The sequence below is a fragment of the Sinohyriopsis cumingii genome, chromosome 1, assembly GCF_028554795.1.
Source record: "Sinohyriopsis cumingii isolate HCF-2022 chromosome 1, ASM2855479v2, whole genome shotgun sequence".
NCBI lineage: Eukaryota > Metazoa > Mollusca > Bivalvia > Unionida > Unionidae > Sinohyriopsis > Sinohyriopsis cumingii.
In genome coordinates, this window is record NC_142961.1 from 160,214,918 (window position 1) to 160,236,950 (window position 22,033).

A 22,033-nucleotide genomic window follows, 5' to 3' on the forward strand; every position below is an offset into this window, starting at 1 on the left:
GATCCCATTGGGCACCTACTGAGAGAAAACAAAGGGATGACGAGATCATTCCGTTTGTATTAGTTCGTTCTTACAAAACAATGAGTCCACCAATATATCAACCGACCTAGGATAACATTGAACTTGGATGTGGATTTGTCACTGAGGACACCACTTTAAAAAATCCTAAATAAGAATACCAAGGTCTGGGGACTTGGTTCTGCCTTTCTGCCTTGCTGTTTGAGATAAGTCACCATAGCAGGCAGAGTTGTCTGACAGAATGAGAACTTCATTCCCATGTAGGTTCTCCAGTTACCAATGAAAAGCTTTTGGAATGGTTTTCATCTTGAGAATGTTGATACATAAATAATGATCCTGAAGGGTCCACACTCCACTGGCATACTGAGATTATAGGAGACTTGTCCCCACCCCCACTTCCATGCTCCCAAGCCATTCCGACAATGATATTGGTCTAAAGGAATGTAAATTGAGATCATATGCAATGGCTTGCCACTATGAATGTCCATACATTTCACTGCATATTCCAACCCCACGCCACCATATATGCCAAGGTATTCACTCCTACCCCTAGGACAGTAGCCCAGTGGTCATAAATCAAAATTGGTCAAATACATGACAAATCTTTCTTCACCCCTTCCTGCTATGGCTGCAAACATAAAGTTTGGAAAATTTCATTAACTAAAATATAATGACACCCCTCTCAAAGTTGGTCAGAACTGGGGCAACATTACTGGAAAGTTTCATAAATTGCATTAAAAAAAATATTTAAAAACATGGAAATAGTGAAAGATGGACAGTCCCACTTTAACGTCTCCATGAAGAATAAGGAAATAAAATCTTACTTGATCTTTTTATTTTTGTGCAGCTGATAGATAAGAGGTGCTTTATCGGCCATTTGGTGATCATCCTCAAACAGGTAGATTAATGGTGGGTCAACTGCCTCAGCATCTGGAAATTTGATATAGAGTGTTAATACATGGATTCTGCAGAGTACTGTACTATGATCCATAGCAAAATGTACTCTGATTACCCTTAATTGACTTTCAGATTTAAATATATCTTAAGAGTATTCATATTTGTTCATGGAGATGATGACAACATCATCACCCCTTAGAGCAGCCATCTAAAATGGCTCTCAATATTTAGATATCGCTACCTCTGGTATAACAACATTGAAAAGTGACAATGGAGCTGACAAATTTACCGATATGCTTCTTTTATGCAGAGCTATTCAGATAGGATTCTACTAAATGTCATACAGTACAGCAATGTGTGTGTGTGATTTGGATTTTTAACGTAGCTTTTTAAAAAAATCAGTCATATCGCTACAATGTCTGCAGAGTGACAGTTTATAGTGATGTCTAGCACTGGGACATCATGTCGCAGACATGCAGCATGATGTCCCACCCAGACACATTATCCTGACACCAGGCCGACCAGTCCTAACACTAACCTCTTAATGCTGAGCGCCACGCGAGGCAGCTGTTAGTACCATTTTTGTAAGTCTTTTGTGTGACTCAGCCGGGGATCGAACCCACGACCTCCTGCATCCAAGGCAGACACTCTAACCACTAGGCCACTGGAGCGGTCTACAGTAATGTAATTCTCACACTGAATCAAGATATAATTTGCAATCAATGTGCATGCATCTAAAAAGCTTTTGTCTTGCCTGTTGCAATATATATGTATCACTTTTTCAGTGGCAGCAGCAGCAATATTGTAAACAATTACAGCTATGTTAAATGTCTGTGACGAAATTGGTTAAATTCACTTATCTAATACATAGTTGCTAAACTCAGAAAAGGGTAATGACCACTGTGTTACTGAATGTTTATATTGTGATACTCAGACAAGGGTAATGACCTATGTGTTACTGAATATTTATATTGTGATACTCAGACAAGGGTAATGACCAATATGTTACTGAATGGTTATATTGTGATACTCAGACAAGGGTAATGACCAATGTGTTACTGAATGGTTATATTGTGATAGTCAGACAAGGATAATGACCAATGTGTTACTGAATGGTTATATTGTGATACTCAGACAAGGGTAATGACCAATGTGTTACTGAATGGTTATATTGTGATACTCAGACAAGGGTAATGACCAATGTGTTACTGAATGGTTATATTGTGATACTCAGACAAGGGTAATGACCAATGTGTTACTAAATGGTTATATTGTGATACTCAGACAAGGGTAATGACCAATGTGTTACTGAATGGTTATATTGTGATACTCAGACAAGGGTAATGACCAATGTGTTACTAAATGGTTATATTGTGATACTCAGACAAGGGTAATGACCAATGTGTTACTGAATGGTTATATTGTGATACTCCAGAAGTTTCTGTCTGATTTTTAATGACCAGAAGGCTGGTGGCATCTATGTCAAATTCATCAATCCACATGCACAAGTTTTAGAAAATCGAACATCTTCATCAGTTGGCATATTAATCTGAAAATTTTAGGATAGTATCACCATATACTTAGGTGTGTATCTTAAAATATTATGAGTTTTTGTTCAAGAAACTCTCACTGAGGTGTGTGCCTTGATATGCTGAATTCCTCTACTACTTGTACAAGTTTGTTACATGATATGCAGAATTCCTCTACTACTTGTACAAGTTTGTAACATGATATGCTGAATTCCTCTACTACTTGTACAAGTTTGTAAGATGATATGCAGAATTCCTCTACTACTTGTACAAGTTTTTAACCTGATATGCAGAATTTCTCTACTACTTGTACAAGTTTTTAACCTGATATGCAGAATTCCTCTACTACTTGTACAAGTTTTTAACCTGATATGCAGAATTCCTCTACTACTTGTACATATTTTGTAACCTGATATGCTGAATTCCTCTACTACTTGTACAAGTTTGTAACATGACATGCTGAATTCCTCTACTACTTGTACAAGTTTGTAACCTGATATGCAGAATTCCTCTACTACTTGTACATATTTGTAACCTGATATGCTGAATTCCTCTACTGCTTGTACAAGTTTGTAACATGATATGCTGAATTCCTCTACTACTTGTACAAGTTTTTAACCTGATATGCAGAATTCCTCTATTACTTGTACAAGTTTGTAACATGATATGCTGAATTCCTCTACTACTTGTACAAGTTTTTAACCTGATATGCAGAATTCCTCTACTACTTGTACATATTTGTAACCTGATATGCTGAATTCCTCTACTACTTGTACAGGTTTTTAACCTGATATGCAGAATTCCTCTACTACTTGTACATATTTGTAACATGATATGCTGAATTCCTCTACTACTTGTACAAGTTTTTAACCTGATATGCAGAATTCCTCTACTACTTGCACAAGTTTGTAACCTGATATGCTGAATTCCTCTACTACTTGTACAAGTTTTTAATCTGATATGAAGAATTCCTTTACTACTTGTACATATTTTGTAACCTGATATGCTGAATTCATCTACTACTTGAATAAATTGGTGATAAATAATCTCCAGGCTCTGTGTAACTTTTTAAAAATCAGATGATGTACTCCAATTAAAGTTTTTAAAAATCAAACATCTAATCAGCTAATGTAATCAGTTAATGTATTCCAATTAAAGGTTTTAAAAAGCACATATCTTCTAATAACCTGATGTATTCCAATTAAAGCTTTTAAAGTTTTGGATAACACTGCTTACTATATGTCTTCGTTATTCTGGCTGTTAAGTGCCTTGCCTCTGGAAGAGGAAAAGTATAAAACAAATGACAGGTGTTAGTTGAAAGCCATTTAATAACACATACCATCATTTACAGGTGCAAGCAGAAAATCATGTAATTATTAAAACCACTGATTGGTGTAAAACCATTATAGAACCACTGACAGGTATTAAATTGAAAGTCTAGAAATTATAAACCACTGACTGGTGGAAACAGAAAGCCAAGTAGTTATAAATTACTGACATATGTAAGCAGAAGGCCAAGAAAGTATAAACCACTGAATGGTGTTAAACAATTATAAAACCACTGACAGATGTAAGCAGGAAGCCAAGTAATTATAAACCATTGACTGGTGTAAACCCATTAAACCATGATAAGTAGAAGTAGAAAGCCAAGTAATTATGATACCACTGACAAGCATACATAGAATTCCAAGTAATTATAACACTACTGATAGACATAAATAGAATAATAAGTAATTATAACACCACTGACAGGAATACACAGAAAGCCATGTAAATATAACACCACTGACAGATTTAAAATGTCAAAAATAAACAGCAATAATGGATTTACTTGTAGATTTTGTGAATTCTACCGAAGGTGAAATGCTTAGAATAGTGAGTTGTGCTCTGTGTCATTTTCTCCAGAGTGATGGCGGTGGCATTGCTACATTCAGTGATACATAAAAATCTCAACACTTCTAAGTAGGTTTTTTAATAAAATGATATGATTACTATATGGGCATACAATCTCTGAATTTACAACACATCAGGCCCTTGAAACACAACACAAGACTAACTACAGTGTAATAATACTATCAAAAAGTTGTAGGTAATTGCAAATTTACTTAATTTACCATTGTCATTGTACATTTCTCTTGGTTGTGACTGGTAATATCAGATTTCTTGAATTAATCAAGGTGTGGAGGAAAAGTACATTTTGTTGACTGTTCAGGCTTTGATATTTTGCATGTTAAAGTTTTCATGCGATTTTCCATTCTAGAATTTTTATTTCTATACAGACTAAGTCTCCAATAATTACCAGAAGTCATTAACGAAAATGGATTTTTGCTGCAAATATTGAAAATAATTCTTCACAAGAGAGGATAAGTGGTGATAATGGCATGATAAATTATGAGTGATGGGCAATTGCATAGAAATGGCGGGGAAAATGCTTCTTATATATTTCATGAATTGGAGCACTCATTGTCGACTTACAAATATGATTTGATGTTGAGGGTGCATATATGAATCTTGATACGGACCTACAGGGTGATAACAGCAATATAAGGACATATATCAGTTTGGATGGTAATTCTTTAATGAGGTGGAACCTTTTTATGTTGTTAACAATATTTGTGTGGGGTGTCTACTATTTTAAAGTGGAGATTTACTGGTGCTTTGTGCTGAGATTTGCATGAATTTCAACAAGGAACTTACCAAAATTCAAATTGTTTTCTTAATTGCTACATAGCAATTTATGCTGCAAAACCAAACAATCCAAAAATTAAATCAATGGCAGCCAATGAACAAACTCAGACTGTTTCATTTAAATTTTTTACAGATCTTAAGCAACTAGCCATTAAGAGGTTAAGGCATTGCCCTGACAACTTTCAATAATTCAATCTCTCAAATTATTTATTTTCTGAAAGATCTTGTAAATTGACTAAAAGCAATTCAGAGATAATAGAGAAATTAGACTTGATGGTTTTTCATATCGTATCCCAAAAGCAAGAAGGGATAGATATGCCAATATAACTAACCTGAGCACAGCAGCTATGTCAACCGTTTGTTGGCTTGAATATGGCCAGTAGATAGCAAACAATATTCTCAGAAATACTGTAATCATTACTTCTTTTGCTTCCATTATTCCAAAACTATGAGACGGCATAAGTGCTGACATTGTGAAAGCACCTACCTACCCAACTATATAACCACTTACCCACCCACCTATCTACCTACCTACTGTGACCAGGAATAAAAGACAAAAGGATAAATAACATCATTCTTTCCTATCATATCAAAATCGAGGTAATACGTTGATAATAAACAGATTAATGTTATTTTTGTATTAATTTTTAAATCACAATTTTTAAAATCTACAGCTATTATCATTGTCCACAGCTAGAAGCATAATATTAATGGGCAGTACACAGCTGATGCATGAGTAACTACCTTCATTAACCAAAGGTGAGGCCACGCTTGAAATAAATACAGCATACAATCTGATCACCTTATTCCTATGCTCATTTAGATTTACAATATACATTTCACCTGACCATCTGTTTGCCAAGGGAAAGGCTTGGTTTAGATTTTGCCGCTTTCTATTTATGGATGACTGTAAGTTATGTGATCTTACATGCCACGCTGAAGTTTAAGGTGTTCACTCGAACAAATCCACTAAAATTAAATGCATGTAAACTGTTGACTGACAGTGATGATAGCAGAATGGGATTTTACAGTCAGAGTTTCCTCTGACCCTCCCCACCCCATTTTAGATATTCTGACATTTATGTTGTGGTATGTGGTTAGAGACAATATGGTATCAAAAAGTTGGAATTCTCTGCCACCTAGAGAAAACCAGATTCATGAAGCATAGAGCATTAGTCAGAGATGTTTTTGTTGGTATCATGTGACTACCGCATTGACATGTGCTCTTTGCCTAATGAATACAGACTTCTGGTCATTGTTCATGCAATAGATATGTTGAGAATTAAGTATGCTTTACTTCTTTTTACAAACTTTAAGTGATTGTACAAGATTGAAGGGGTTTATTGTTGGTATTATATGACTTTTGGATAGCTAATGTCATGTACATGTAGGTTGTGAAATTTGTTTAGTCATGTGACCAGCAATGCAATTGGAGAGAATCACATCATATTTCACCAATGGTGTAGTTTTGTCTCATCTATCAGTGAATGATAAACATAACAAATATTATAATCTTGATTTCATGCAGATATTGCTTGACATAAGTTCATTTAAACTTGCTAGAACCACTAGCAAGTGGCTACCCTATGCTGCCACCATGTCATGATGGTGAATTCCAACATTTGTCAATAAATGTCAAAACATTAAAAACTAGGTGAAAAGTGTCAGACAAATCTTGGACTAGGGATTACACTACTGTTGTTGTGTTAATTTGTGACACTGTCCATTATCAACACAGCTCACGTAAAGATCAGAAATGCATTTATTTCATTTTCTTTCTCTAAAGTATCGTTTACAATATAATTTTCTCAACTTTATGCAAACAATAAAGCATGTCTTGATGATATTAGCTGAGAAGCATTTGTACCAGTAAAATTCTGCCATGTTCCACATTTTCCCATCCTTACTGGCATGAATTACTGGTATCTGCTCATCCCTGGCAAAATCCCTGTCTGTCGATTCATCATTTGTTCCATGAATCTTGCAAAAAACAACTCAAGGCCTTACGTGGTTGCATGGTCTAAGGAGCTTGCCTTTACAGAGTCCTTGCACATCTCACCTCTGTCTATGTCAGTTCGAATCTTGGCTCAACCATCCTGTGAGAAAGCTTGCCATTAGCTTTATGTGGGTTGGGGATCTTCCTCCACCAAACATACTGGCTGGCATGTATGATATGCTGAATGATGTTAATCCACAACACCAAACCAGATCAAAAAGAGCAGTGGAATAGATTCCACTGAAAACTTTCTGGTTGGACTTCTTTTTACAAAAATAAGATTATTGATGAAAACCTATTTTCATCATCCATATCCAGTCAAAATGACATGTTCCATTCACTATATTCTTTGAAGTTATAGTTTAGTCTGGTGCTTTTAGGCACAGAAACACAACAGATTACCGTATATACTCGCATATTATAAGCTGAATAATTTAGGAAAAATAAAGGCTTAGAAGAAGGAGGGGCTGGCTTATCCGCAAGCCAACATCAAAACTTGTCAGTTTTTAGGTCTTTTTGTTGACTACTGTAATGGCTGTAAATCTTGGGACACGAAACAATATTTTTATCCGTGTCCCAAGACACAGGCATGTAAAAAAATAACTTTCAGTGACCTGACAATTATTAAACTGTTATAAAGTAATGAGATTGATTTTGTTATTATTTTGCATGTGCATATTTTCTGATTTCTCCAACACAAAATTAAATAAAGGTAAATAGAGACTTCACAATTTGTGAGCCGGTTGAGTTTACCCAGGAGACCATGCTGAACTATAACGTACAGAACTGTCATTGTGCAAAGCGTGCATAGCATCACTTAAATCCTTATTTGTTCCCAAACGTATCAGATGCAGATTTTGCTTTATTCATTGTTTTGACCAAATTGCATTCTTCCAGATAACATTTCAGTTAGTCCTTAATAGCTGTTTCATTTATGTTGAATCACATGCTCACAAGTTGCTCATTTTCAATAATATAAGCGATCCAACAAATTATGGTAATATTTGTAAAAAGGTACACATATTTAATTGTACAAGGCACATAACCAGCATAATTTACATGTTCACAAAGAGTGGAAATAATAAAGGCAAAAATTCTCCTATATATCAACTAAGATCAACATCAATCAATTTTAGTTGTGTGTTCTGGCTGAACAAACATCATAACTTTCCACACAATGGAAAGCTTGATGTTTCGGCATCTCCTATGCTGATAGTCAGCAAATTTGTCTTTTGTTTTGCAACAGTGATACAGGCCAGTTAATCATTAAAACACTGAAAATGGCTTGTGTTACGAGGGAATTTTAACCAACAACTATACTTAGTACATCGATGTGTAATTGCCTTTTATTCCATAATATTAGCATGATTACTGTAGTTTTGTAAAATGCAGTGTAAGGCATACCTATGAACTTTTCAAAAAGCCAAGTAGGGAGACTGAATAAAAAAAAAAAAGAGACTGGGACCTAAAATCGGGAGGTTTTTCATGGCATTCTTAAAGCCGCGTTTTCACTAAATATTGATCGATCTTCCTGGTCCAATATGCGTGAAATTTACAAAAAGACACTGTTTCTCACTGTGATGCGCCTTTTTTTCCTCCAGGACATGCCCTATTTTCATATTCTGGTCAACTGTGGTCAAACTGCACAATAGCTAAAGGTTAGTCTTTAGTAAACAAGTGAGAAAGCCAGGGCAACCAATTATAAGTTAATCCTTATCGATGCAACTATTATGTTTAAATGACTGGCCCGTTGTCGTAATTCAAAGAAACCATGTTCTACACTACACTACTGTGTGTTATGCAAGCACCATCAATTGATTGGCAAATAAAGGATTCCCAATTTTGTTGAACTAAGGGTACCTAAATAGGCAGCCTCATGGTACCGTACATGTGGCAACTATTTTCCCCTCATTGTATGTCCAACCGTATTCCCTTATTGTCAACTCGTAAAGCATTTATTATTGATTACTATAAAACATGTATTCTGAATTAGTTTTTTGAGGACACATTTGCTGTGTGGTATATATTTTCATTCCTTCTTTTGATTTAATGATGGTAATTTTCATTGGTATATATGGTATAAAAATGCCAGGTGTTCACTTGTGTAAGTTTCTTTCGTGGGAATGGCGCTATAGCATATGGAGTTACAGCATTTGTAAAGATCATTCTTAGGATTGAAATTACGAGTGGACAATTTTATAGTTGTGGTTTATTTTTTTGTTCTGGTTTATTTTTTATTTTTGTAATGTTGTATAGGTAAAAGAATAATTAATTTACTTGAATAATGTTTAAACTTAACATTCTATTTAGTGAAGAAGCAAGTTATTTCTAGTAAAGTAATTATTTTGTCACGACAATAATTCACAGGTGATACAAAAGAACATGTAGGACTTTTATTGTTTAGAAGATAAGAAAATCAAAGATATAATGTAATAATCAGGAGTTCTATGCAAAAATCGGAAGATATTATGAAATCATGAGGAAGAAGTGGAGTGACCCCAAAAATCGGGAGATTGTTTTCCCCTCCTGGTGTGAAAGTTGACAGGTATAGTGTAAGGTCTCTTACATCAAAGCAAACTACAACTCAGCTTTTACGGTATTAGCATAATTTTCGAGGCATTATTTCTGAAACTTCATTATTGTATTTTGGAGACATCATTAGAGTTTAGTGCATTGGTACCCATGATTTGAGTCGAAGGATGTACTTAATTCAGCAAGTAATCAAACCGACAATGTATATGCGGTGACGCCATTATGTAAATATATTCAGTAGCCTAATTGCGAGCGTTAAATTGAACTGCATTGTCGTTGTGTTGTCATACTGGGATTACAATTTAATGAGTTAGGTATTTACAATTTCAAAGCAATGTAAAAACGTAATTACCGGTGCACTGTCATAAAATGTCCAATGCAATAATGAATAAACATACAATAATCGAGTCAAAAGGGAGAGGTAGTGTTACAGCAACTTGCAATTACTAAATTCTTGTCATTGTTTGATCAAATTAAACACAAATGTAAATAGGGAAACAATAAGAAAACAGAAAATTAAATAAATTACCTTTCAAACAAGTTTATAGCATTTCTTTTTATTAATCGTGCACGCCAACCTCGAGATAAGTATAGATGTAATTTTGTTAAATATAAGTTTGCCTAAATAAATGCATTTAGAACTTACCTCATGCATCTTGAGATGCCTCGGAGTTGTTGGTCGACTTATACACAGGTCATACACTTTTTAGTGTTTATACCTGTTCAGTTTGGGGGTCAGCTTATATGCGAAAGGGCTTGTATGCAAGTATATACGGTATTTGGTGCCGAGGCAACTGGAATAGAGAACCTTGCCCAAGGACACACCATGGCAGCCGAACTGGACTGATCCAATGGTAAAAGTTACTGAAAAAATGCTCTAAATGATGACATGAAAAATAAAATTATGTCATCGATTCATCACTTACCCAGTTTGTACCGATAATTTTCTTTCAGAAATCTGGCCTCTATGCCTAACTGTCCCCTCTGGAGCCTCTTTCTCACTCTGCAAGGGCCTTCAGTGGGATTAAGCTGCCATGACTGAGGATATGATTTCTTGTCAAACCAAACAGCTCTGAAAAAAATCACAAATATTTATTCACGTGGATCTCAGTCCTTACTGGATGGATCTGGAGTTAATATAATATTATACATGATTAAATGTTTAACCAAACATCTTGAAATTATATTAATTTTGTTGAATTTTAAGATAATGAAGTATGAATGGTTAGTATAACAAACATTTGAGGACTGGTATTCAAGTGTTACTGGTATAAAATATCAATGCTACCTGGTGCACAAAGTACCAGAAATGGGCATCCCCATGTCAATATATTTAAAGTTCGAGATGGCAAAGTTAATATACAAGGAGCATAACAAGTACAAGCAATATATTACTGTCCACTAAAAGCTGGCATCTTCAGAAACTCAACTTGCCAATCCCCTAAAAGCAATTCAATAGGACCCATTTAGTTAAAGAAACTGTAGTTTGACTGTATCAGGACTGTTTCAAACTGTTGTCTATTTGTATGACATTAATTACAATCGCGTGAGGAGAGTGACTCTGTCACATCACAATTTTGACTTTAAAACCTACCCAGGATATGTGTGTGTGTGTGTGTGTGTGTGTGTGTGTGTGTATGTACAGGGTTTAATGGCACATTAGTACCATCCTGGCTATATAGTGCCAACTAAGTTTTTGTATCATAAAAAACATACAACACGAAGATCAATGTCAAAACGGTAAAATCCCTAAAATACAAATTCAAATTTTGTATATAAACCAAGCTCTATTAAAAAATCCAATATCATCACAGATGGAACATTATCTTGGGAAGCAACACTGGGCAAAAATGTTGCCTCTAATAGTTGTTTCCCATGACAATCAGGAAAGTGCAATCTTGCCAATTCTACAATTCAACAAGTCTGCACATGGGTCTAATAATACAGAAGTGGTAAAGTCAAATTCTTCAACCAACGCAGAAAGGCTATCAGGTCTAATGAATCAGCCAATGATAAAATGAGGATCTTAGGGTCACGGTATAAGCAAATAATGGACTATACCTGGGTTCCATCTTTCTTCTTCAACTGTTAGTGTTTCATTCTTCAGCACAGACATGTATAAATGACATTTGTTTAAGTTACCAAGTATGGATTTTACTCTGATGTGTACTTAGCCTTGAGCATATCAAAGTTACCTGGTCTTGAGCAATACCAATTGCAAATAACATAGAACCTGATGCTTTGGCAGATCACTGACCGTGTTGTTTGTTTTACTGATGACTCTTAACAAACCACAATGACCCAGATCTGCAAGCACATTTTGCAAAGGCAGATCAGGGTCTATGTAATTTACAGTTGGACTCAAATAACAAGTAAGCAAATACAGTAAGTATGACATGCTTATTTTCATGAGCAAACATGTCACAGAAAAGCATTAATGTGGGTATTATAATACAGAAGTGGTCAGGTCAAATTCTCCTACCACCATCACCTTAATCATGACTAGAAGGCTCTGAGGTCTAATGATTGTCTTGTGATCACAGGCAGTGTTACCACAAATATACTATACTTGAACCAAAATGTTAAAAAAATGGAAAAAATCCCATTTTTTTACTAATAATTTTGGATACTCAGGAGAATTCAGCGAGTGATGGGAGGGAAGGGAGACACCAATAAACTTGGGGAAAAACCTATGCAGGGGGTTCTCATGCATATATTGTATCATATTTGGTGGTTTTGTGCAAATAATAGTTTTATTGGTAACTAAATTTTCTGATATACTTCTGTTGGGGCTGGAAGGATACCATTATCTTCACACATTAAACAATTTACTATTTGTTTCTTTTATTTTACTTTTTTGTTTTTGGCAACCACAAAATCAAGAAATTTGGTACCCAACCAATAAGGGCCCACCCAATATCTGTGTTTGCTATTACACTGGTATTAAAATCAGGGAGGGAAGGCATGTTTTTTTTTTCTTCAAACATTATTAATTATAAAGATTAATATACATAATGTTCTAAATGCTTCCAGTGTTTAAGTACTGGGCCGAATCAACTCAATTTCAATAATTTAAAAAAAAAAATAATTGTTGGCTTAATAGTTAATTTATTTTGTAGTACCTTTCATGTGTGAGGTTTTGGACTATCTCCTGCCACTGTTTCTTCACTTGAATCCTATCTGTCATTGTCTGTTTGATGTGTGTGACAAACTTGTTCCTTTCCTGTGTTTGAAGCTGGGTAACTGCTTGTGTTGTCTCCATCGCATGTCCGCACAGCTGACTGGCTGTATTATCAAACTTGTGGAAAATTCTGCACAGAGATTGAATAAATGTGCTAAAATTCGTTTGATGCAAAATTAAAACAACAGGCTATTGAATAAGAACTTCATTTATTATTTTGTCAAATGGAAAACAAGTTTAAGAATGTGTACAGGCTACTCTCAAGCCAATTGATTCCCTGGAAAATAGAAACCAACTTCTCTAAATGTACCATTTGGATTTTCATGCATATAATTTTTTGTATTTCAGTATAACCATTTAGATTTTTAATTAATTTATCTTTAAATTGATTCAATCCAGGATGAAATAATTGTGAGTTGAATTCAGAAGAAAATGGTTATATTTTGAATCCAGGGGAAAACAGTCGCATGTTGAAATAGTTGTATGTTGAATCAGGAAGGAAACGGATGAATTCTGAGTCAAGGAAGAAACCATGTTTTGTTGAATATAGGAGGAAACACTTGTACATGTACACTAAACCCAGGGAAAAATCATTGTACATTTAATCTAGGGGGAAAGAGCTGCATGGTGTAATTGTGTTATGCTAAATAGGAAGAAAATAGTTGCATGTTGAATGGAAACAGATGTATTTTGAATCCAGGTGGAAATAGTTGTATGTTGAATGGAAACAGATGTATTTTGAATCCAGGTGGAAATAGTTGAAGGTTGAATGGAAACAGATGTATTTTGAATCAAGGTGGAAATAGGTGAATGTTGAATGGAAACATATGTCTTTTGACTCCAGGTGGAAATAGTTGAATGTTGAATAGAAACTGATGTATTTTGAATCCAGGTGGAAATAGTTGAATGTTGAATGGAAACATATGTATTTTGACTCCAGGTGGAAATAGTTGAATGTTGAATGGAAACATGTCTTTTGACTCCAGGTGGAAATAGATGAATTTTGAATGGAAACAGAATGATGTATTTTGAATCCAGGTGGAAATAGCTGAATGTTGAATATATGAGGAATAACTTGCATGTGTATGTTGGAGACAGGAAGAAATACACCATTCCCTCAATAACTCACACCCTGATAATGTGCAAACCTGCTTATAATGCATGGTCAGGTGTGGATACATTTTTTTCAACTAGAAAATACCACCAAACTGGCTTGTACTTGTTGAATCTGAAGAACATTGCGATTGAAATTGGTAACGGAAACCTTGATATACTGCTCATTTTATTGCTGAAAATGATGGTTAGTCCTCAGAAATTTTAATCAACAACATGAAATTCTTAACTTATAATAAGAAATCATACATTTTGTTAAACTTTCTTTCCAAACAACATTTTCAGTACACTGTAAATAACACTATTTGATGAAATTTTGATCAATGAAAATGTTACTGATGCCTGTGGGTGAGAATACTTTAATAAATAAATACCAAATATACAAGTTTTGTCAAGTGAAATTCATATTTTTAGTTCAGTCTTTTTATTCAGTTTCAGTGTAGACATCACAAATGCAATATGCTAGGCTACTGTATTCAAATGTGAAAACTGTCACTCTGCCATCATAGCTATGTCCATGAGCATTTCTGATGGAACCTATATTAAGTGCCAACTGTGTTTTGATCTACGACTTGGATAAGTATTTATTGCACTGTTACACTCAAAAGCACACCTGCTTTGTATTATCAAATCAAATAAAAATGGTGGAATAAAACAAATGTTAAAAGTGTGTTATACTTTTTAATATCCAATGTGTGCTAACTTTCTTCATATCCAGTGTGTGCTAACCTTATTATCTAGTGTGTGATAATCTTCTTACTATCCACTGTGTGCTAAACTTTTTAATATCCAATGTGTGCTAACTTTCTTCATATCCAGTGTGTGCTAACCTTATTATCTAGTGTGTGATAATCTTCTTACTATCCATTGTGTGCTAAACTTTTTAATATCCAATGTGTGCTAACTTTCTTAATATTCAGTGTTTACTAACCTTTTTAGTGGGTACTAAACTTCTTAATATCTAGGGTGCAAACCTTAACATCTAATGTCTAAATCTTTGCAGGAATAAAATCTCTCATGTGGTAAATCTTACCTATTTCTTGCATTTTCTCTTTTCTTTAACCATGCTGTCTTCTGGTTGGCATTTCTATTTTCTACTGTTTTGCATTTCTAAAAACAAAAGAAAACACAACAAACTGTAATAACCTGTAATGCAAGGTAATTCAAGTTTATGATCACATTTGCTGCTGAGAAAATATCACAAATGAATCAGTTTTTGGTTAATTCTTTTGCTACAGTTTGATAATGTTTTATAAAAATTGCGACATCTGATTATCAGTTACAAATATACACAATTTCTTCACACAGAGAGAAAAGAACTTCAGCCTGTTTTGCATGTGTCAGTGCCTTATTTAACTTACTATAAGATTAATGATTCAAGAAGAAATGTATGGGTACTTTATTAATAGGCTGTAAAAATCCTACAGATAAATAAGTTTACAAAACCATAACATAGTTCTTTCCTTGCTTAACATTACATTGTATAAATTTTATAACATTCAAAAGTGGGGCCCCGAGTGGCTGAGTGGTCTAAAGTGCTCTCCGTCACAGATCACTGCCATCTCACCTCTGTCTGCTTAGGTTTGAGTCTCGGGCTCGGCCAATGCAGATATGTGAGAAAGCTTGCCAGTAGCTTCTCGTGGGTCGGTAGTTCTTTCCGGGGTTTTCCCGGGTTCTTCCTTCACCATTAATACTGACCACCATGTATAGCCTATCTTGTGCTGAAAAATGGCGTTAAACCCTATAACAACAACAGCAACATAACATTCAAAAGTAAATGTACCACCTCATATTTGGATAATGGAGACACATTGGAGACCATGGTGTGTCCATAGGCATTGTACTTTACTCATATTGCCTTGGCATTAAATAATCCACTTGTGTTTCTGTGCCATCAAATCCCAAATGAAAATTATTGGATTAATAAGGTCAGGTGTACCATCCCAATTCGGTGATACACTGATTGTCCTTAATTCATTTCAACAAAGTCTTCAAGACCAACTCTTACTTATGTCACGGATTCTACTTTCTGCTTTCACTAATATTAATATAATGTAAGTTTTTTCTTTTTTAAGTAGGCTGATGTTACAGGATTACTCCCATTACATAATACATGAGACTGTTATTAAGTAGGCTGATGTTACATGATTACTCCCATTACACAAAATACATGAATTGATTCACCTTCCCCCTGGCTTTCTTAATAGTGAGGTTTGTGTTTCTCACTTCCTTGGCTTTCTGAATGCCCTGTCTGACAGCTAGGCACCAGGTGGAGTGGTTGTTAGCACAGCTCTCCCAGTCATTGACATTGATGTTGGCTGATGCCCCAGAAGTTGTTGCAGTTGCTATGGTCTCCTTTGTTCTTGTACAAAGTGACAAAGATGGGGTCCCGCATGTCCTGGGGGATGTGATCCTGTTCCCAGCAGAGGCAGAGGAGTACATATGTGCTGATTTCCCATTCTTGTAGACTTCCAGTGGGATGCCGCTGCTTCCAGGAGCATTCCCACAAGTGAGGCTACTGATGGCTTTTCTAAGCTCTTACAGGGTTGGCAGTGTGTCTAGTTCCTCCATGACTGGCCGGTCTGGGATGGCATCCATGGCAGTGGCGGTGATGAAGTTTTGGGTTACATACAGCTCGAGATAGTACTCAACCAATTGTCACAGCTGTTTCCCCTGGTCTGTGATGACTTTGCCCATCTTGGACTTGAGGAGGGTGGTCTTGGAGGTGGGGGGGCCTGTTGCCTTCTTGATACCCTTGTACATGCCTTTTACATACCCAGTGTCGGCAGCTGTCTGTATACTGGTGCAGAGGTTCAGTCAGCAGGTGTTAGCACAGCGGCAGGTGGTCTACTAGGCGTTGTTCCTGGCAGTCCACAGGGATTGTAGTGAACTAGGGCTAGGTGCAGCCTTGAAGGCCAGGAGGGCTATCCTCTTCGCTTCAGTCATGGGATCCATCTCCTCCCAGTTGGCCTCATACCAGTTGGCATTTTTGCACTCCTTCTTCCCATAGAAAGTGATGGCTGAATTGTACACAGCATCATGGAGGTGGGACCACTTGGAGTGTACAGTGTCATCAGGTGTCTCTTTGGTGAAAGCCCCCTGCAGCTTACTGATGAACTGCTGTGTCTTCTCTGGGTTGCTTGCACAGCAGGTGTTGATGTGTGGGCAGCCCTTCTTCTTGGCATGTTGCAGCTTCTTGGATATTATTTGCACCTTGCAGGCCATGAGGGAGTGGTCTGTGTCTCAGCTAGCACTGTGGTAGCTACGGGTGAGGAGGACACTAGCCAGTTCCGCACGCCTGGTGATGATGAGGTCTAGCTGGTGGCAGTGACAGGAACATGGTTGACTCCATGACACCTGGTGGATCTTTTTGCATTTGAAGAAGGTGTTGGTCATGCATAGGCTGTGGGAGCAGTAAATCTCCAGCAGTCGCTGACCATTCTTGTTGATCTTACCCCTTCCTTGAGAGCCGAGACAGGTGGACCAGCTCTCGTGGTCAGCTCCCACTCTAGCATTGAAGTCTCCTAGTAGGTAGAGGCCTTCAATGTTGGGGATACTAGATATTGTTTGATCCAGAGCCTCGTAGAACTTGTCTTTCTCATTGTGCATGGAGCAGAGGGTTAGTGCATACATGCTTTAGATGTTGGCTGGGCCTGAGGATGTTGACAACTGGAGGACATAATGATGGCAATCATATTTCCCTCCACGAGTCATATTCAAATTGGCACGTGATGTCCAATAAACATAATTGTGTTTATTCCAGCTTTTATTCACAAGAATCTGAATATTCCTTTTTATTTTTCCTGTGTTGATTATTAACACTTTTTAAGAGGCTTATTTTCCCTTTCGTCTTAAAGATGCATCGCTTGCTGGATGCCATTTTGAAAAAAAAATTATATGATCAACAGTTTCTTCAAGCAGACACTCCGATAGAAGAAATAGGTGCAGATTAAAGCATCTGATGTGCTACTGTAAAAATAGTCTGGTTCTCTGACCAATTTCACTACTTCTAATATGAAACCAGGATCCAAATCAAACTCAGATGAACAAATTTTCCAGACTTGTCAGCAATGATCATTTTTCTGTAGTTTTTGCTTTTATGCCATAAGTCCGTATTTTAAGGCATATGTTGATGGTTGGATGATGCGTGGAAGGCATAAGGCCATACATAGAACAACAGACAATGGATGACAGACAACTGACCATCACATAAGCACTTCTGCTCCATAACCAGTTGAGCTAAAACTATGGAACTGGTTGCTCACTAAGCTGCAAGACAAAACATGCAACAACTTGAAAAACAAACATTAACCCTTTACCTCATGCAAGCGCCTTTGGACACCTCTACTCCATTCACATGGAAGCGCCTTTAGACGGCTCTACTCCATTCACATGGAAATGCCTTTTGACGCCTTTACTCCATTCGCATGGAAGCGCATTTGGACACCTGCTGTAAACATTGGCCATTTTTAGCGGGTTTTTGTAGCGCCACCTTCAGGGAAAACCCCCTATGATATACCTCATTCATTGCTGTGAATGACCATTACATCAGATCAAGTGGTTGCTATTTATGTTCTGGTCGAAATCTGCTATTTAAAGTAACTGGGTCGTATTCTCCACTCTCCAAAATGGAGGTCACGGATTTCATTCAGTACTTTTCACAATTAGAATCACAACTATGAAAGCTTCAATAACTTAGGTAAAGGCTCTGATATTGATGTAGGTAGCAATTAGTTTTTATAAATTATCAAATTCAGATGACTTAGTGGTGTAGATGCAAAGAACTTGTAAATTTAGAGTATGAGAAATGGCAGCTACGGTTGGTCACACGGCTTCAATGACTTGACAGTGAACAAGTTCTCTCAAGATTTTAAAGCACATAAAAAATTCTTACATGAAAAAAAATTACACAGCTATAACAATCGGACTTTACTCTTAAACTTTTCCATACATAATATATGTGTACCAAAATGTAAAATGGTTATTATTGCTGTTAAACGTAACATACACTACACTGCATAACAGTTAACAGGCAGGCCTATGTGTATGGAGTCGAATAGGTAACAAGTGTTCTATTTATAGCACACTGCACTGGGTAACTTTGCTTCATGCGTATCGATTGGCTATAAAGCCATATACTCTATGAGGTAAAGGGTTAAGGAAGCTAAATGATTTTTTGATATATGTGCATCTTCAGACCAGCACTATAATATTTACCACAGTTTCATGGCAATCCATCAAAAACAGCAGGACTTAGTTGCACTAATAAGATTGTATCATACACTGCATTAGGCTAAAGGACAAAATGGGCAATAGATCTAACAAAAATTGCAGAAGCAAAGTGATTCATCGATATATTCATCTTCACGTGAAGACTAAAAAAAGCTGAGGAAGTTTTATGGCAATCCATCAAAAATTTCACAACTAGATGAGATTGTGTCATACACTCCTGCCAGCTCCAAGAAAAAAACATTAATTTAACAAAAATTGCTGGAGCAAAGTGATTTGTTGATATGTGCAACTTCACATCATTACTAAAAAAATGGAGCAAGTTTCATGGCACTGCATCAAAACCTTCAGGACCAGCTAGTGAGATCATGGCATATGTTCCTGCCAACTCCAAGACAAAACAGGCAATAACTCCAACAAAAATGAGGCTGCAAATGATCTGTCTTGAAATGATGACTATTATATTGACAGGTTATATGGCAATCGATTAAAATCTGTGAGACCAGTTGCACTAATGAGATTATGTCATAAAATGAGCAAAAGGTCTAGCAATTACAGGAGCAAAGTTCTTCTTTGATATGGGCATGTTTAAGTGATACCATAATATTTACCAAGTTTCATGGTAACCCATCAAAATCTGTGGGACTAGTTTTCACAACAAGGATATGTTATAGACTGAAACAAGATGAGGTCAATAACTAAAAAATAAATAAGCACTGTAATTTCTAGATATTGTGCATCATCAGGTGATGACCGTAATATTTACAAGGTTTCAAGGTAATTCATAAAACCTGTAGGACTAGTGGCAATACTGTGTTACATACAAAACAATGAATGAATGGGTAGATGGAAATGAGGATTTATATATACCCCTGCCTATAAAAATTGTTTTTAGTGCAAAAAGAACCAAACTTTTGCAAAAATTATTCCCTTACATCTTTCAGCATCTCTTGCACCTCAGGGGCTGGAGGCACTTCCCTTGGTGACGGTACCGTGAAGCCCATCCCTCGAAGAAGGTTGATAAACTTTGACCCATCTTCATTCTGTTGGTTCGATAACCAGCTTCGGCAATTAGCAAGAATGTTGTACACATAGTACCCTAGGTCACTGCCCTGAAAAGTAGAAAGTACATGAATTTGTGATCTGACATAAGTATAGTGTTATATATACTAATTAGCAATAAAAGTCTTTAAAATAAAAGATTTCATCTGCAAAACACTGCAATAGTACTGTACAGTATCTGCTAAATATTTTGATGAACCTGAAAGAAAAGGGAGATGAATCTGTACATGTTTTATATAGAGTAATGTCTCATTGTCATTCAAGACTCAAATATATTGCAGAGAGGTCATGGGAGCATTCAGATCAGTGATAAGAAGTAACTGACTGTCATATACGTCAATTAACTTTCCATGTCAAGGCCAAGTGAACTCAGAGTTTCCATCTATTTCTAACAAAATGAACTTGCAAGATGTTGGAAACCAAGACGATTCTACATATTCATGTACACTAATCAAAATTAAAGAATTTCCTTTCCTTTATGTTACTAATTCAAAGATAACAACATTTCTTGATATGCAGTTGTTTTTTTGGGGGGTGAGGGGGTAAAACCAACACTTACTTGTTATTATTGCAACACTAGATCTCTTCCTGGCACTAGTTCCCAGTACTAGGCAATTATTCCCTCCTCCAATTAGCACTGTATTTTCTGTATGTCTTAGGACACTGTTTATTTTAGGACATTAAATTTTGTGGGAACCAAAATCATATTTTCTTGCTTTTTAATGTTTGGACATCATTTAGAAAGAAAATTTAATTTATGTACTTAGATATTTTTAAAACACAAATGCTGCTATAACAAGATAGATGAAAACTGCTTTCAGAATGTTGGGGAAAACTTGCTCGTTACTGAAAAAAATAGCTTTGACAATTTACACATATAATCCAAACTGTCCAAAACTGGTTAGCTCTTTCACTATTCATTAGCTCAAAAACGCTGATATAATGAGTGTCATTTGTTTAAAATTAAATTACTCACTTGTGGATATAAAAAAATTAATTGTATAGACATTAGAAGGCTATGCACACTTTATTAAAAGATAAGCATATTGTTTTGATTCTTTGGTCTTAAACTATGTAACACAAAAGAAAGAAAACCAATAAGTTAGATAAAATCAAGAAAAAAATTATTTCACTAAAATACAAAATAAAAATTCAAAAGACACAGTATTGTGAATTAAATCCCAAACAATCCTAAATGTTCTATCAAAAGTCCAAAAGTATAGAATGTTCTACATGAATATAAAATAATCTTGAATGTCTTGATGTACCACAATGATATAATTCAGAATATCTTTGAATGAATTCCTTATAATCCCAAAGTAATGTTTTCAGCCAAAAAAGCCCATGAGCAATTTATAATTCCAATGAATAATTTAAATAAATAACTCCTCTCAAATCATATCTGAACACAACTTTAAGTCATTCTGCAGACTGATCATAAAACATGAGTGAATAATTGTTTACCATAATCCTTTCTATGCATATTTCACTTGACCTATGTTACAACAGAATGTTCTGGAAAATCCAATGATCCTTCATTGGAAAAATTCACTACATTTTAATCATTTTTGCTTCCAGAACCTTTTAAAATCACAAACAAGGTTAGGCTTTGAACTCAGATTTTAGTAAATATTTTTAAAATCATGACAAAGATCAGGCAAGCAAAAATTCCATTTTTAAACCTCAATCACTGAGGTCATGTGCACAATATATATTAAACATACATAACAGTATAGTGCAAGCCTTCATCTCTATTTCAATATAATATTTATTAAGTGTAATATCTCC

General features: G+C 35.7%; 1 protein-coding gene across 1 annotated transcript in view; it reads right to left on the minus strand.

The window, feature by feature from the left end:
* LOC149808240 (lysosomal-trafficking regulator-like) overlaps window positions 1-22,033 on the minus strand; it is a 250,120-nt gene that overhangs the window by 66,926 nt on the left and 161,161 nt on the right. Inside the window, exons 33-37 of the mRNA XM_089975328.1 lie at window positions 20,119-20,295; window positions 14,988-15,064; window positions 12,783-12,971; window positions 10,587-10,732; window positions 843-948 (exon numbers count right to left, since the gene is read on the minus strand). Coding sequence (XP_089831454.1) covers window positions 843-948; window positions 10,587-10,732; window positions 12,783-12,971; window positions 14,988-15,064; window positions 20,119-20,295 — 695 coding nt within the window. The remainder of the gene's footprint in view (window positions 1-842; window positions 949-10,586; window positions 10,733-12,782; window positions 12,972-14,987; window positions 15,065-20,118; window positions 20,296-22,033) is intronic.